We start from the raw sequence: 18,856 nt of genomic DNA, 5'->3' as shown, positions 1-18,856 counted from the left end.
GTGGTTTGCCTTGGCTGACTTGGCTTTGATGTCTAGATTTTTGAATCAATAAAGAGTTGTAGATGCCTACTGCAGTTTTCAGGGCCTCCCTGCCAGGGTCTAGAGAGGAAGGTGTAATAGAAACCAGACTCTCTTGAACCTTGAAATAGCACTGCTAGAATCATAAGCCACATGTAGATTTTTGCCTTGCATTATATTTTTTTAATATCCAGGGATAGCCCTAATTTAAACAAAGGAGGGGAAGGAGCTAATATTTGAGTGCCTACTATGTGCTAGGTGCGGTGCTAAACACACAGCCTATATCATCTTATTTAATGCTCACGCATACTCTGTGGTAGAGATACTATTTGCATTTTGCCTGTGAGGAAAGTGAGGGTCAGAGAGATGGGTAGCAGATCTTGAATAAAATTCCAGGTCTGACTTTACCCACTATAGTGCACGGCATGACAATCTAGAGAGCAGTGTTAGAAAGGCCCCAAACCTAGCTAAAAATCAGAATCATCTAAGGAGTTAAAAACAAAATCTCCCTTTCCCTCCACCTTCTTTCCCTCCAGCCTTTCTAAATTAGAATCTTCTGGATTGTAGTACAGGATTGTATTTTATAAGCTCTGCAGCTGATTCAAACGTGCAGACAAGTTTGAAAAGCTTTGGTCTCATGTTTGATTTTTTTAGACCTATGGCCTAAATTATTATCTGAGGTTAAACCGTAGTTTCTGACTAGTAGACTAGAAACTGTCCTTGCTCACAAATGTATTTTTCACTCCTTCACTAACACAAGTCAGTACTGTGTACATGGCGAGGCAAGTTCTATGCTAGTGCTCTACCACACCATAGCCATTAGCCCTGGGGCACTGAGAATGGATTCAGGACGATGCTGTGCACTTGAGACTGGAGCCTGTCTCATCCATTTCGTGACTAGACTTCAGTGAGCCAAGATCTTTGCACACTTCCTGGCTTTTCCCCTGTGAGGGGGAGAAACTTGATGAGAAATCCATGTGGCCACCCTCTTGTAGCAAATGCAGCTTGCTTTGTTTTTGTTATTCCTGTTCCCAAATTAGATTTTTAATTTCCCTTCTTGTAACTTATTGTCTACGCTAGGATATTGAAAATAAAAGCTTCGTTAAGGACAGCCTAAGTGGGATGGGCATGAAGAATGTGATGTGAGTTCAGGGAGATTGCTGAGATCCACGACTTTGCTCCTGACACAGTGATAGGGACCAGAGAGTAGTCCTTCCTCAAGGAATTTCATTTTTAAGTTAGACTGATAGAATTCAAAAGAAATGCAAAACATGAGAAAAGACACATTTATTTATTTGTTTGTTTTTTTGCTTGTTTGTATTTACCACTTTAGAGTTCCTGACCATTTAGAGGTCTATCCATGTGTCTTATACAAGGTGAGGATACCTATTATATCTGGACCGTTAAAAATAATATGAAGTTTCTACTTGTGGCCCCATCTTTGTCTGACGTTGTATTTAAAATGCTGTGTGACTTTGAAGGTGAAGTTTTAAATGCCATGAGAAACTAGAACAAGAATAGAAATTGCAGCATAGTGAAGGGATGATAACCCCTACTTACGCTCTCCTAATTCGCTAAAAAATTTACCTCAGTTTTTTTTTTTCCCCCACTAGGACGGTGGAGCATTGTTTTCACATGTGTGATAGAATGGTTATCTATTTCTTCATTGCTGCTTCTTATGCTCCATGGTAAGACACAATCTTTCTATTTTGAAGATAGTGTTTTTATGATACTTCGAACTCCTCAGCCGTCCTTTTCTCCCTTTCTCCTGCCCCTGCCTCCAGCCCCCATCACGCACGCAAACACACACACACACACAGAACACACACGTTTTCCCCCCAATTTGACTTACTTGGGTCAGATTGCAGATATGGAGGGGAGAATATTGGTGCTGTTCGGAATGCATATCGGGGCTTTGCATTGTTTAAGCAGTGCTGGGGACATGGGTGGCAATATCATGCTGATTTTCAAAATGTATATCATTTGCTCTCCCTATGCTTTCTGGACAGCTCTGTTGCTGTTCAGAACACTTCAACATCACATTGTTCAACTGGAGCTGCTGTAACTGTATATGAGGAAAGCAAACTCACTGTTGAAATTTATTCTGTTTTTCAGTTCACAGAGCAGCACCTGCTATAAACCAAGAGCATTTCTCATTTCTTTAGCCATAGAGTAAAAGAATTAGCCAAATTATTTAGCTACAGACAGTCCCCGGGTTACAAATGAGATCCGTGCCTAAGTAAATGTGTCTTTAAGAATTTGTAGGTAAGTCAGAACAGGTACATATAGTTCTTATTTAGCCTTACTTTAGTGCAGGTAAAGGCTCGAAGTCTTTTCAACACTTTAAAAGCTGCAGGTGCACCAAGTGAAGATGATTGTGATGAATTCATTGTTGAGAGTAGGGCTGGTTCAGTTGTTTCAAAGTGAGAGCAAGTTTACATAACATTGAAGGGCAAGTATGAGTTGTCCAGTAAGTCAGATTTTCCTAACCCGGGGATTTACTGTGTTTAAAATACCCAGTGTTCTGTTCAGTTTCCTTTATCCTGCTGCCCTTTTGATACTGATCAGATAGAATCTTTTGTTGAAACGCATAATTAAAGAAACCTTAGCTTTCCCTCCTGAAGACATGGTCCGGTTTTAAACACTCAGAAGTTCGTATTATGCAATCAAATGTTGTAATCATTTAGAAGCAAGCTGCTACATCCCAGCTAACACAGCATCAATTATTCAAAAGGAACCTAATTATCTGTTGGAGTAAAAAGTAGTGCTGCCTCTCCCCAGCGTCTGCTACTGAATTACAGGCCTGCTTCATATTGGAGCAAGAACACTTAAAGGCTGTTGTGAAGTATACCTCAATTTAAAATAAGTCAATAATTTTTTTTTAATGCAGATGAAGAAGTGAATATTAAAGTGGGGGATTTGTTCGTATGTGGTCTTAGATATGCAGGGAATACCTTTTCCTCTTGCGCATATTAATTCTGTAGTTATAGCCAATCAGAACGACCTTTTCCCTCACCCCCATGTTTATTCGTAATACAAAATTAGTGTGATTTGCAGCGTTTTCAAATTCAGGCACCATAACAGTCCACAGTTAAAGTCCAACAAAATGTCTCCCAGCATGTTTGCTTGGGATACTCCTTCTGATGTTCTCTACTGGCAGAGAGATGGGTAATAGAGACACTTGGCCTGTGTATTAGGTATCTGCTGTGGGTATGTGATCCCAGTTCGGGATTTTGTTCAGGGTTCTCATTCAGCTTTGTAAGCAGTTTGTTTCCAAATACATTGTCAGAAATTAGAAGGCAAGTGACCTTTACCATAGTCTGCCAAATAAGGAAAGTCGGGCGTCACAGGTATGCTGGGACCCACTTCTCCAGGTCTGCTTTTAGCTGGTTCTATTTTTAAACCATGTTGGAAGTATTCTGAGTCTTAAAGGTCAACTGGTAGTTTTGTCTTTGAGTTACTAATTTTACCTGCATTGCCCAAATCCCACCTTGTGTGCTGAGGGCCTTTTCCTCCTAACTATATCCTAGTACTCTCCCAGTTTTCAGTGACTAGAGGAAAACACAAGTTCTGTGAATTCCCTTCATTTATCACTTCTGTTCTTTGTTGTCATATTTACATTTTTAGGTTAAACCTCCGTGAACTTGGACCGCTGGCATCTCATATGCGTTGGTTTATCTGGCTCATGGCAGCTGGAGGAACCATTTATGTATTTCTCTACCATGAAAAGTAAGAGAAAATAATTTACACTTGCTAGATTTCAGATACAGTACCTAAATTTTATCTGTATTAAAACACAGTTTACTCTGTTGTTTGCACTTCCAAATAGTAGAAATACATAAACAGAATGTATACTGTTTTTAGTAAGTCTTCGGAACCATTGGTATTTGTTCTTGGTGGACGATTGCCGTGGAAGGAAATGAATGGCTCCTGTGATCTGATGCAGTTAAAGAGGCCACGTGGGCAGTTATTTTGGAGTCAGCTGGACCTCATTTCACATCCTGAGGCACACTAGCCTTCTTGGCAAGCTAGCCATAATCTCTGTGATTCACAGTTGTCACAAGTGAGAAAATAACTGCTTTTCAAGGTTGCTTTGAAGATGAAAGAAATTAGATATTAAGTGCTCAGCACACCACTTACCCAGATAGGAACCTAGAAGGTGTTCCAAATTAGAATTCCCTGAGAAAGGGGTTGTTTGGAAGGACATCTAAATTCTGAATAGTCTGTGGGCATGATTTTTTAACTGATTGTTCATAGTTATAGGTACTCAGCAATACATAAAGAAAAACTAATTGAAATGTAGAGTATTAGCTGTAGAGGAGACCCTCAAGGTCATCTATTCCAACTTCATGCTTATAAAGATAAAGACATCCAGAACATGCATCAAATCAGTGACTCGTTCTGAGTCAGGACCCGAATGTCCTAGTTGCTATTCCATGGCTCTCTCTGTTACCGCATATGCGAGAATTTGAAAAACTCACAAATGTGAAATCATTGTCCTTGGATATAGTTAATTAAATTCTTTATCTATTGTGGTTGGCCAAATGGCTCTCAGAATTGAACACAATTTGTGTTTATCACAAAGTATTATTTCCCTTTTTTAGAAGAAAATGGTCGTTTGACTAATTTCTCTATGACTTGGAAATTCACTTAAATACCTTTTTGATCAGAGTTAGCAATTCTTAATGGCATTATGCAGTATCTGTAAACGCAAGGGAACAGGTTTCTTGTTTGGCCTCAAGCCCCTAATTTATATCCTTGGATAAAATAGGAAGTAAAATAAGGCAGCTATCTCTTCTCTTCTTCCAGGACTTCAGATGTAAACTAAACACGTAAACCCATTCTCCCCCAGTTTCCTGATATGGTTACTACATGGTAGACTTTGAGTATAAAACACCAAGGATGAACTGTCTGAGTCACTGTTGGCCATTGGCTTGGCAGACATTAGAAAGTACTTAAAATGTACCAGGTACTGTTCTAGGCCCTACAGATACAAGCATGAATAAAATTTCACCCCTACCTTTGAGGAACTTATAATCTAGTTTGGGCAGAAATGTAAATTGAATTTCAATATAATATGTGTCTTAGAGTTATCAAACATTCTGTAGCCTAATGGGATGAACCTAACAAATTGGAGTTTGTGCGCACACAAAATAGAGACAACAAAAATGCATGCCCTTCTTTCCTTAGGGCTGTTATTCCTTTGCAGCTGATAAACTAGGCCTCCAGTTGCATCCCAGTCCTTCTTCATTGTTCAGTTTCTAATATCTCTGGATTGGAATGGTAATGTAGGCAAACACAGTAGGCTTAGAAGGAGAGAAATGCAAGGCAAATTGGATTCAGTGGTAACTACTTGTGGCAGAAAACATTTTCCAGGTAGTCTATCCAGTTTGATGTTTTTTTTTCAATTCTTAAAAGAAATGCCAGTTCATTGTTAACACAATTATGATATTTTAGTTGGAAGCCTAAGAGCCTACTACTAGGAAAATGCATTTCATTTGAATAGTTAAGAGCTTACATTTCTTTTCAAAAGGAAAAACTGGTATAGGAATGGTCTCAGTATTACAGAAATATATAAATAAACGCATTTCTGTTCCTGCAGGTATAAGGTGGTTGAGCTCTTTTTCTATCTCACAATGGGATTTTCTCCAGCATTGGTGGTGACATCAATGGTAAGAAGTGGCTTTATTATTTTAGTTATTTCACCTATTTCCTTTATATTTATGGGGTTCTTAATGTGACCATATATATTATATATAGATTTTCTTGCTAAAATTAAAGCATTTCCGTTAATAAAAGACTCAGAAGAAAAATCTACAAATAAGAAAGTGCCAGCAACTTTTACTAGGTGCCATCTACAATTTGGAAGATCTATAAATGTAGACATGTTTCTTCCTTATGGTAATCTACTGTATTTATTTGATTCTTTTTGATGATCCTTTCTGTGTATCCCACTGTCAACTCCACCCTTTTCCTCCCAAAGAAGTTTCTGATTAGAACAAGGCCAGTACTTTTGATTGAATTACTTATTGATTGTCTTCACCCTCTCAACGGAAGAGGGTAAAATTTGAGGTTTCTTACAATGAAGAAGATATGAATTACAGAATTCTAAAATCTCATCAGTGGGAAAGATCTTAAAAGGTCATTTGGTCCAATCTTCTTTCTGGTATTTTTGAAATCCCCTTGCTCTTACTTTTCCTATCACTTGCTTTTATGTCATATTGTTTTTCTCAGGAAAGTGCTTTTTTTACACTGCTTGAAAATTTATTTGGGGGACTTTCATGGGTGGAAGAGTAACATTACCCCCAGTAGGCTATCGCATGTATGTATTCTGAACTCCCTTTCAACTTAAATGATACTTGTGAAGTCTGTGTGTATCTGCCAATTAGAAACAACAGTATATTGTTACAACCTCAGGATCTCATCCAATTGGTTACGTGTGCCTTTAGCTAATGTAGTACAGTGTCAAATACTCTGCATTTTTTGGCACTAGCTACTATTGGCATAGCGGTTAAGGGCTACGGCTGCTAACCAAAAGGTCGGCAGTTTGAATCCACGAGCCACTCCTTGGAAACCTTACGGGGCAGTTCTGCTCTGTTCTATAGGGTCCTGTGTGAGTCAGAATCAACTCAACAGCCACAGGTTTGGGGTTTGGGGGCTGTAAAAGAAGTCCTTGTGGCACAACAGTTAAGCAGTTGGCTGCTAACCAAAAGGTTGGAGGATCAAACCCACTCAGCAGCTCCACAGGAAAAAGACCTGGCCATCCACTCCCATAAAGACTATTGCCTAGAAAACCCTATGGGGCAGTTCTACTCTGTCACATGGAGCCACTCTGAGTTGAAAATCGACTCGATGGCACCCAACAACAACAGCTATATTAAGGAGGTCACAGCGTGTTTAGTTCGAACTCTGTTTCCATCCTGCAGTGGTCAGAATTTCATTCCTGAGCTCAAAGGCACATTGTAAGAATGAAACTTTATAGTTCCTGCCCTATCCATGAAAAGACTTGTAAAAGGTTTGAGAATCTACAGAATAGTTTTCTTCCAAATATAAGGTTTATGATGGCTCTAATAAGTGGCGTCGTGCTTAAGTGCTACGGCTTCTAACCAAAAGGTTGGCAGTTTGAATCCGCCAGGCGCTCCTTGGAAACTCTACGAGGCAGTTCTTCTCTGTCCTATAGGGTCACTATGAGTCATAATCGGCTCGTCGGCAGTGGGTTTGGTTTTTGGAATAGCTACCTAGCATGAAAAATACATAGAGTTTACTTGGTGAAGGCAACGGGAGACGGTAGAGGGGAGAGGTGACAGATAATGAGAAAATCTGCTGTGAAGGACATAAAATTAGAGGGCAATTCAGGACACTCGAAAGTTTATGTAAATGGGTTATGAATCATTATAGTAGAACTCCAAGTACATTCCCTCTGGGTATCATCAAACAGGTTTATCCAGAATTTTTACTAATCTAATTTTTTAATTGACATTTTCACAAATGGTGCAGTAGTAGGTAGCCTTTGTTTATGTAATCAGGCGAGGTCATCCCCACACTTCCCTTCATAGAATTTGGATCAAGCAGGAAAATACAGTTCATTTTAAATAAGAAACTATAATAAAGTTTGATAGTGACTTTGACTAAGGAAAGTGCAGGTTGTGATGGGAACACATGACAGCAGCAAGTACCAGAGGAAATGATATTTAAGCTAATTCTGAAAGACAGGCAGGAGCCAGGAGATGGTGGGGTGAGGCGAGTGTTATAAGTAGAGAATACAGTAGGGCAAAAGCACTAGCATCTTTGAAGAACTGAAAATAGCTCATTGTTTAGAATGTAGAGTCTGTATATTTGTGTGAGTATGCACATGCTTGTGGTGGGGGTAGTTGTGCAGGTAGCACAGGTCTCATGTGATAGAGCTAGGGAGTTTGTAAACATAAAAGACTGTTTCTCATTTCTTGATTTCTTCAAAAGATTAAGGTGGGGTTTATAACATATGTAGAAGGACAATATATCACAGCAAAGATTGGTGCTGTAGTTAGGTGCCTTCGAGTCGATTCTGACTCATAGTGACCCTATGCACACACTGCCTGGTCCTGTGCCATCCTCACAATTGTTGCTGTGTTTGAGCCCATGGAAGTATATTGTTGTAACGGTCTTATCTTCTGTGTATGGGTATAATAATAAAGATATGCTGTGATGGGGTGTAGTTTGTAACTCCCAAAGTAGCCATCAAGAAAAAAGTTAACAGCTAAATAACCAATGGAAAAGATAAAGTACTGGAGATACTCAGCTAATTTAATTTAAAATAGGGCAGGAAAAGAAGATAAAGGAAACAAAGACTAGATGAGACCAAGTAAAAAACAAATTGCAAGGTGAGAAACTTAAAAGCAACCATATCGATAATTATGTTAAATGAAAATGGCCTAAACACTTGTAGTTAAAAGGCAGAGATTTTCAAACTGGATAAAAAAGCAAGATTTAGCTTTATGCCATTTGTATGAGACACACTTTAATTATAAAGCCACAGGTAGGTTAAAAGTAAAAGGATGGAAGAGGTATGCCATGAAAACACTAATCATTAAGGAAATTGAAATGGCTATATTAATGTCAGATAAAGTAGACAATCAATACCAAGAATTAAGAGGACATTTCATAATGATAAAAGGGTTCTTTCATCAAGAAGATAAAACAATCCTAAATGTTGGTGTACTTAAGTTATTAGTAACAGAGCTTCAAAATACGTGGAGCAAAATCTAACCAAAGTAAAGGGGAAACAAATCCACAATTGTGATTGGGGATTTTAATACTTCTGTCTCAGTAACTGAACAAGTAATTTAACATGTAGACAAAAAAACAGTAAGAACAGCAGACTTGAACATTATCAGTAATGTAACCTAATTGACATTTTAGAACACTATACCCAATCACTGCAGTATGCAAATGCTTTTAAAGTATGGGATGCTCATCAAGATAGATCATAGGCGGGGCCATGAGATAATCCTCGATAAATGTAAAAGAATTGAAATCATACAACAAAGAAAATGTGGAAAATCCCTAAATATTTGAAAATTAAACAATACATTTCTAAATGACCTCTTGGGTCAATGGACAGATCTGAAGGAAATTAGAAAATAGGTTGAACTGAATGATAATGAAAACACAACCTAATAAAAGAATAAAGTTCTAAAATCGGTGATCTAAGTTCCACCTTAAGCTAGGAAAGAAAAGCAAATTAATCCCAAAATACCTGGAAGTGAAGAAATACAGAATGAAAATCAAAGAAATTAAGAATGAAATGGGTAAACAATAGAGAAAATTAACAAAGCCAAAAGTTCGTTCTTTGAAAAGATCAATACAGTTGGTAAAACTTAAGTAGACTGATTCAGAAATAAAGAAAACATAAAATATCAATAGCAGCAATAAAAAGGGAGTATCAGTATAGATCTACATATATTATAAAAGGATAATAAAGGAATATTATAATTAACTTTATGCCATGTATACAGCAACTTAGATAAAATGGACAAATTTCTCAAAAGACACAGTCTATCACAACAGACTCAAAAAGAAACAAAAAATCTGCATAGCTCTGTATCTATTAAAGAAATTAAATTTATAATTAAAAGCCTTCCTGCAAAGAAAATCTCACATCCAAGTAGCTTCACTGATTCATTCTATCATGTTTAAGGTAGAAATAATGTGAACTCTGCACAAACTCTTTCAGAAAACAGAGATGGAAGGAACACTTCCCAATTCATTTTGTGAGGCCAACATTACCCTGATACCAAAATCAGACCAAGATATTACAAGAAAAGAAAACTACAAACCAATATTCTTAATAAAATGGACAGAAAGGTCTTCAACAAAATATTCTCATATATACCAAAAAACCCAAACCCATTGCCATGGAGTTGATTCTGACTCATAGCGACCCTATAGGACAGAGTAGAACTGCCCCATAGGGTTTCCAAGGAGTGGACTGCAACTGTCGACCTTTTGTTTAGCAGCCATAGTACTTACCACTACGTCACCGGCATTTCCTATTTTCAAATATAATTAACTAATATATAAAAAAAATAATACATCATAACCAAATTAGCTTTATTGCAGGAATGCAAGGTTGGTTTGGTAATTAGTCATTAAAGCTCTCCTGGAGAGAAACAAGGAGAGAAACATTTGGTTGTCTCAACAGATGCAGAAAAGACATTTGAAAAAAATTGGCTACTTGTTCTTGATAAAAAAAAAAATTAGCAAATTTGAAATAGAAGGAAACGTCATAAATTCATTAAAGGGCATCTATGGAAAACCTACCAGCTAATATCATCCTTAGTAGTGAGAAATGGAATGCTTTTCCTCTAAGATTGGGAACAGGGCCACAGTGTCTGTCCTTGCCACTTCTTTTCAACACTGAACTGTGGTTCTAGCAGTACAGCAAGATGAAAAGAGGAAGTGAAAGGCCTACAGATTGGAAAAGAATAGGTAACTCTGTCTTTATTCACAGATGACATAGGGCATACAGGTAGGAAAAGAATCTACAAAAAGTTACTAAAGGTAAGAAAAAAAATTAGCAAGGTAGTAGGATACAAGGTCAGAATATAATAATCAACTCTATTTACGTATACTTGCAACTAAAAAAAAAAAACAAAAAACTAGTGCATACTTGCAACTAGCAACTGGAAAATGACATTTAAAATAATACTGTTTATAATAACATAAAAAGCATAAAAATTCAGGGATAAATTTAATGAAAGATGTGTCAGCCCCTACACTGAAAACTACAAAATACTGCTGAGAAATTAAGACTTAAATAAGCGCTAGACCATGTTCATGACTTATAAGGCTCGGTGTCATTAAGATGTTGATTCTCCTCAAATCGATCCATAAATTTCATAAATTTAACACTATCCAAATCACAGTCCCAGCAGACCCTTTTTCTAGGAATTGACAAGCTGATTCTACAATTGATTTGGAAATGGCAAAGGAATAGCCAAAAACTATTTCAAAAAAAAAAAGGACAAAGTTGAAGGACTTAATGCTACCTGATTTGAAGACTTACTATAAAGCTATAGTAATCCAGACAATGTGGTATTAAAGATAGACAGATCAATGGGACCGAATGAAAAGCTTAAAAATAGACTCACACTTACATGGTGAATTGATTTTAGGCAAAGACATCAAAGAGATTAAATGGTGAATGAGAAGTCTTTTCAACAAATGATGTGGGGCAGCAGGATATCCATGTGGAAAACCATGGACCTCAACTTCATTCCTTGCACAAAAAGTCATTTGAGGTAGATCATAGTCTTAAACGTAAACCACGCCAAAACTAGAAAGCTTCTAGAAGATAAAATAGGAGCATTCATCATGGTTTTAAGGTAACACCAAAGATTTCTTAGGACCCAGAAAGAACCAACCATAAAAGAAAAAAATGATCATTTGGACTTCTTCAAAATTAAAAACTTTTGCTCATTAGGAGACACTAGTAAGAAAATGAGTAGACAAGTCTCAGGTTGGGAGAAGATACTTGCTCTCTAGGTATTTGACAAAGGGTATAAGAATATATATATATATATATGTATATATATATATTTTATTTTTTTTAATTCCAACTCAATAATAAAAACTATCCTATAAAAATGTAAAGACTTGAACAGGACTTCACAAATAAAGATATGCAAGTGTCTGATAAGCCCTGGAAAAAGTGCCCCATATCATAAGTCATCAGGGAAACTAAACAAACAAAAAAACTAGGGAAGTGAAAATTAAAACCACAAGGAGCTCCCACTATGTAGCCTGTGGAATGGCTAAAATTAAAAAGATTGACAACAGCAAATATTGTCAAGGATGTGAAGTAACTGGAACCCTGATACATTGTTGGTAGGAATGTAAAATGATATGTTTAGTGTGCCATCAAGTCTGTTCCAACTCATAGTGACCCTATAAGACAGAGTAGAACTGCCCCACAGGGTTTCCTAGGCTGTAATCTTTATGGGAGCAGATTACCAGGTCTTTTCTCCCCAGGAGCTGCTGATGGGTTCGAACCGCAGACCTTTTGGTTAGCAGTTGAGTGCTTAACCATTGCACCACCAGGGCTCCTTGTAAAATGCTATAACCACTTCAAAAAATTGTTTAGGAATGTCTTAAAAAAATTAAGCTTACATTTACCCTATGATCCAACAGTGTCACTCTCAGGTATTACCTGACAAAAATGAAAATATTTATCTACAAGAAGACTTGTAAAAGAGTGTAAATGTTAGTATTATCACAGTCACAAAATGGAAAGAATTGATAAGTTACATTGAGTAAATCAAAAGAATGCTAAGCAATAAAAAGAAATGAACAACTGATATACACAAACATGTGGATGAATCTCGAAAACATTGTGTTGAATAAATAAATAAAAGCCAGACCCAAAAATGTACATAGTATATAATTCCATGTATGTAAAGTTCTAGAACAGATAAACGGTGGTGGTAGGCATAAGAGCAGTGGTTGCCTTGGTGGCAGGGGTGTCTAAGATTGGGGAAGGGAACTCCTGGGGTATTGGGCTAGTTGTGTGTATCAGTGTGAACTCATGGATATTTATTTTATATTCTGGGTTATCATTCAATCGTACTTTATTTTGTTGCTCAGATTGTTCCATCTTTGCCCATTGGGTGCTCTGTCAATCCGCAATTTAAAAACAAAGGGGGTGGAGAGGATCCAGTAGCCACCTTTGTCGAATTCTGATTCTGACACTTAAAAACAAATGGCCTTAGGCAAGTTCCTTGACCTCTCTCTGTAAAGTGGGGATAATATAAGTCCCTAACTTAGGGTTGTTGTGAAAATTAAATGAGTAAATAAAGGCATAGAAGTGCTAAAAACGATGGCTGGTGCATAGTAACAATAAAAAAAAAACCAGTGCCAATAATGATTATTAATAATGAAGGAAACACCTTTTGTTCAGTTTAGGATTCACTATGCTGTAGTTCTTTGAAAGTTGGTAAAATAAAGTTGGTATCTTGAAGTGTCTTGAGGACCTATCTGTTAACTAGAATGTGTGTCAAAACCAGCCTGTGTACCAGGTTTGGACCTTTGCTCATTATTTTGACAGAAAGGAAAAAGAGTGGTATTTGGGGGGACTGTGACCAGTTAGGAGACACTTCTATGCCTGTATCTCTTCATCTTTACAATTGGGAGGCTGTATTAGATGAGTAACTCTTAGATTTGGAAATCATATGCCCCTGCGAGAGTTTGCTGAAAGCCTTAACCATCTCCTGGAAAGATGCGATTCATGCATACACACAGAGAATAATTTTGTTTGTATACTGGGTGTTACCTGCTGTATAACTTTTAGGAAATAATAACTGCTTTTTTTTTTTTACTTTTTTAGTCAAAATAAATCTGGCTGAAGTCCCACCTTACCAAGGTTAATGAGAAAGCTGGTATCAGTTTGGGTTGGCTTCTCCTTTTTGCTGTCGTTGCGTTTACCCTAGGCCTATATGACCCATTCAGAGTAGGTGGCTGTATTAGAGTCTTCTTTTGCTCCTTCCTGGACTTGGCCCAGGGACCTGCTCCAATGCTCATAAGGGTGCAGCCTTCAGTGCCCAGGCCTCTGGGATACCCACACACCCACCCCCTTCCAGTGCCCCCCCGTGGTCTGGCTCAGGTCTCCACCCATCCTGTGTAACCTGAAGGGTGCCCAGGCCTCTGGGATACCCCCACACCCATCCCCTTCCAGTGCCCCGCCGTGGTCTGGCTCAGGTCTCCACCCATCCTGCGTAACCTGCCGCCTTTCTAGTCCTAGTCCTCAGTATCCAGCAGATTTATAGGGGTCTGACTCGTTTCTTCATCAGCTCCCCAAGCACTGCCTAAGTTTTTAAAGGGAGGAAATGAAAACCAAGGATTGTCCTTTATTAAAACAAACTACCATGTGTGGCCACGATTGTTGTTGCTGTTGGTAGTTGGCATTCAGTGGGCTCCAACTCATGGTGACTTTGTATAACAATGAAACGGCGCTTGGTCCTGCACTGTCTTCGTGATCGTTGGTATATTTGAGTCCATTGTTCTGGCTATTTTGTCAGTCCATCTCGCTGAAGTTTTCTAAATTTTTGTTGACCCTCTGTTTTACCAAACACGCTGTCCTTTTCTAGCAGTTGGTCTTTCCGGATGACATGGCCATGATTACTGTCTGCTTAGACATGCTATAAAAACTCATTGCCTTCAAGTACCACTGCCCCGTAGGGTTTCCAAAGCTGTAATCTTTACAGAAGCAGACGGCCACATCTGTCTCCCGTGGAGCGGCTGGTGGGTTCAAACCACCAATCTTTCAGTTAGCAGCTGAACCCTTAACTACACACCACCAGGGCTCTGTCCAGACCTGCTATAGGTGAGCAGAATATGCTGGGTTTAGTATGAGACCTGTAATGTGACTGTGCTTCGTCAAATCAAGACTGTCAGTACAAAGCGCAATCTAGGTAGGTGTCTGAGGGACTTCTTTTATGTTTCATTCATACTTACAGATCAGAATTCTGTATGTGCAGGGCTTCTTCATTGTCTTGAAAATCAGGAGGCTCGGGGGGAATTACAGTTATCTCTGTAGCTTTGCCCATCACAGTAACACCTACACCTTTTTATTTCTCCCCCTGTTGACAGAATAACACCGACGGACTTCATGAGCTTGCCTGTGGGGGCTTAATTTATTGTTTGGGAGTTGTGTTCTTCAAGAGCGACGGCATCATTCCGTTTGCCCATGCCATCTGGCACCTGTTTGTGGCCACGGCAGCTGCAGTTCATTACTACGCCATTTGGAAATATCTTTACCGAAGTCCCACAGACTTTATGCGACATTTGTGATGAATCTGTACTAGGTCTCCAAACCAGTATTATTTCAATGATGACACTTGGGAGTGGGGTAAGAGCTGAAATTGCTCAGGAAAGAAGAAAAAGACAACTGCACTGACTTTCTTTATATCTTTTGAATGTAATTACTGTGAAAGTCTCCAAAGCTGGGTTCTAGCTTTCCCCTCTCACAGCAAGTAAATAAGATAGTGAATTAATTATTCATTCCATTCCACTATCATGAAGGACTCTGGATAGACTTGGCCAACTGATGTTTACAAACCAGAATTTTGTATTTTCGTTTTACAGATTTTACTACATGATTTTTCTAAATTCCTAGGTCAGGTCGTAAAAGTCAGCTTCCTTTTTACGAAAAAAAGAAAAAAAATCGTTTCTATCACTTTCCCATTAGCTGTATAAAGAATCATGGACAGAACTTACACTACTCTTTACCATGTTTCATCTTGGCATAACATGGTTATTTTTTAAATAGAAACTTTAGTTTTTTGTAAATTTTTAAAAAGAGATTTCACGAAAGTACATCTCTGCGGTACTTCCTTCATGTCGTGAGTTCTCGCAGCAAGCAGTGAACATTCCACAAAGGAATAAACATGATACCTCTTCTGACAGTTTTAATAAGTGTGGAGAAATTGCCAATTTTTAAAACCTGCAGTTTTCCAAACTTTTCTGCCAACCTCTAACCTTGAACAGTGCTGCTTTGGGCCATATACTTGAGCTAGTGTGGTTTACCAGTGATGGAAAAAGTGTTTTGATATCATTAAGTTTTTCAAAAGATCCATCTTTTTCCTCTCTCTATGCCTTTGCCATGTTTTTTTCAGGGTCTCTTTCAGTAAGTAGTAGATGAGTTTTCATGTCTGTGTGGCGATAACATTGTGGGGTTGGTCATCTTCCGAAAACTCCTGAGCAACGTTATGACTTACAGTGAATAATTGTATTGCCCGTTTGGTGCCCAATGGTTATGTTTTTGTCACTTAGCTTTACCTTATCGGTTTCATATTCATTTTAAATTGTGGAATTAGATGTGTAAATTCACACTTCTATCTTTCCTCAGTCTTTCCCAATGTACTTTTTTTTTTTTTAATACAAAAGTATTTAAAGCATCGTTTGACAGAAACGCATGCATCTGTAGCCCATGGGTTGTATCCTGGCTCAGTGGAGTGGTATTTAACGTGTTATTTTTGGTTTTCTCTGTGTCTTATATTAAGATTAACGTATTAGTTGCTCTGTTGGTAAATCTCTCCTATTGGTGTTTTAATAAGTGAAAAAACCTTGCCTTTAGAACAGATGCCAGGTATTATCTGTTTCTCGTAATGGGCTTGATCAAATGGTTAAATCGAATCACACACTTAGCCTTGCTGGTTCCGTGTTTGTACTGATGTGGCTTTAAAAGAGGGTTTGTTTTGTGTGTGTGTGTGTGTTTAGAATGCCTCTGGCTTTGAAGGATATGGGCATGAGGAGCAGAAGAACTGGTATTTGCTGGTGAATTCGCAAATAGGCAAGGTACCCAGTGATTGCATCAACCAGACCACCTGTGTGCATGCTTCTAAACATCTGGATGCCTCTTGTTTTACTGTGTATATTTTATTTCTAATATATTTACTCTTTGTGAGTTCATTTAAAGTTTGCTCAAAAGTAACACTGTCAAAACCACTAAAATGTATGTAAAAAATTGTGCTGTAGACTAGAATAAAATTGTTATTTCGACTTGTTCCACTGTCTGTAAATGAGATGACTGGTAAAATGATGATGCAGTGTTTTCATAATTTTCTTTTTGTTGTTGAGAATATACACAACAGAGCATACACCCATTCAACAGTTTTTACATGTACAATCCAGTGACATTGATTACACTCTTGAGTTGTGCAACCATTCTCACCCTCCTTTTCCCAGTTTTTCCTCCCATTTAGATGTGCAAACTCACTGCCCCCTAAGTTTCCCATCTGATTTCTCAAGTTGCTGGTGTCAATTTGATCCCCTATAGATAGTTCTTAAAAGAGCACAGTGCTCAAGGCAGCAGACAGTCTTTACTAGTTAAGCTAAACTATTGCTTTGTTTTAAAAAGATTTCAGGGAATATTGCATGTTTGAAAGCTTCAGCTCATCTGGAAACCCTGGTGGCATAGTGGCTAAGTGCTATGGCTGCTAACCAAAAGGTTGGCAGTTCGAATCTACCAGGCACTCCTTAGAAAGTCCATGGGGCAGTTCTACTCTGTTCTGTAGGATCGCTATGAGTTGGAATCAGGAATCATCTCAACGGCAACAGGTCTGGTTTGGGTTTTGAGCTCATCTAGCATTTGTAATTCATACACTAGTTCTTCTCTTCCTCCTCCTCCTCCTTGAAAAGAAATACACCCGGTCATTTAGAACTTTCTAGTCCTAGTCTCTTTTTAATAACTGAAATGCTAGAGCCAACTCAGACATTACTCAACACACATTTTTCGTTTAAAATATACTAGTTGGGGCCTGAAGAGTGTAAATTCTGTAGATGTATCTTCAGCAAGAGAAGGTTTTTGATTTAGTTGATGTGATGTACATAGGACCAAGGTTACAGACTTTTCGTGTTTTCAAGCAGTTTGGGGCCTAGTATTTACTGGACATATACCATATCTTAACCCTAATGATTCTGCGGGTATTAGGTGCCATTCTCCCTCTTCTGCAGTGCAGGAAACTGAGGGTCAGAGAGGTTAACTGACTGCTAAGTCAGGACTCTGGAGCATGAACCCAGTTCTATCCAATCCTGAAGTCTCCCCCTCTCCATACTGCTGCTTTTCCAGAGCCAATAAAAGCAAACAGCTAAAAAGTTGAACTGTGAATCCATCATGCTTGGCCATGGGAAAGAAAACACTCTTCACAGAGCTTAGAGCCACAATAAACCCTTGGGCAACCCTCCAAATCTAGTTTTGAGGGTCATCTGAAGCGTTATGATTCCCAAGAATTCTGTTGTCTAGTCCACCTGGGTGCTTACCTGTTTCTAGAGCACTCACGCACTGCTGTGCTATCATCTCCTGATCAATGTCTCCAGCCAGAGCTATTTTCTTTTTTTATGTATTTATAGCCCAGATGCCCCCAGGCACTTCTACTCAACCTGTTCCAAACAGTTGATTATCTTTCCTCATTCCCCCACCGAGTCCGTTTCTCCTGAGTTTCCTATTTTAGTTAATGACATGTCTGTGGCCACCCTGGATTTCTTTTCTCTCACTCTCCACATCCCACCAGTCAACCAGGCTCTCATCTCCACCTCAGTCACAGCTCCCTGATCCGGTTTCTCACTTCTGTTCCTATTGCAAGGCCCTCGTTAAAGTCCTAGTTAGTAGCCCTTAGACTACTGCAGCCACCTCCTCATGTATATCCCTGCTGCTGGTTACTCCCCTCCAAGGTGCTTATCCTCCACACTGCTACCAGTGTTACGCTCCTGAAATTAAAATCTGAGCATGTCTCTTTCCTGCTTCAAGACTTCTATTGGCTATTAACCTAAAAGACTAAGGGCAGGTGCCTTAGCATTGATTCTTCACATGCTGACACCTCTTGATCCTCCCTCTCCCCACCTGAATGAGCCACAAGAAACACCAGCCACACTAAATTGGACAGCCTTCCCCAACTATACCATTACCTCACACAGCTCTGCTTTTGTGCTTGCTGTTCTCGGCATGGAATACCCTTAGCCCCAGCCCTTTTTCTGCCTGGCAAAATGTCTGCTCATTTTGAACCTCCTTCAGATGCTGCCTCCGCTGTGCCATTGACCTTGGCCCCCTTGACTCTTGTTAGTGTCCCATGCTTTTGGCTCTTCAACACTAGTCTCGATTCCTTCATGACCATTGTCCTATTGCAGTGTGACTGTGCTGACTTGTCTGCTCGCTCAGTGGGACTGCAAACCCTTTGAAGGCAGGTACTGAGCCTCATCCACCTCTGTCCTCAGCCCCTAACATAGCACTGGGCTCACAGGCTGAAGTAAATGCAAAGACAGTACTTGAGTTAAAGGAGAGTGAGGGAGGGGTGGATTGGAGGCTGGT

The 18,856-nt window shown here is 38.9% G+C and overlaps 1 protein-coding gene across 7 annotated transcripts in view; it reads left to right on the top strand.

Moving 5' to 3' along the window:
• Positions 1-18,856, top strand: part of MMD (monocyte to macrophage differentiation associated) — a 100,758-nt gene that overhangs the window by 16,585 nt on the left and 65,317 nt on the right. For 4 of the 7 annotated variants that reach the window (XR_002786849.2, XR_010318363.1, XM_023553561.2 and 1 more), the window contains exons 4-6: positions 1,632-1,706; positions 3,646-3,747; positions 5,621-5,690. Coding sequence is in view for 5 of the 7 variants with exons in the window: in XM_023553561.2 (XP_023409329.1) it covers positions 1,632-1,706; positions 3,646-3,747; positions 5,621-5,690 (247 nt within the window). In the remaining 2 variants the exon portion in view is untranslated. Of the gene's footprint in view, positions 1-1,631; positions 1,707-3,645; positions 3,748-5,620; positions 5,691-14,640; positions 16,557-18,856 lie in introns of those variants that run through there. The other 3 variants (XM_003414607.3, XM_023553560.2, XM_064271264.1) reach the window with 1 other exon arrangement.

The sequence above is a fragment of the Loxodonta africana genome, chromosome 18 (genome assembly GCF_030014295.1).
Source record: "Loxodonta africana isolate mLoxAfr1 chromosome 18, mLoxAfr1.hap2, whole genome shotgun sequence".
Classification (NCBI taxonomy): Eukaryota; Metazoa; Chordata; class Mammalia; order Proboscidea; family Elephantidae; genus Loxodonta; species Loxodonta africana.
Note: the sequence above shows the minus strand (reverse complement) of the source record. Positions and strands in the feature narration are given on the sequence as shown.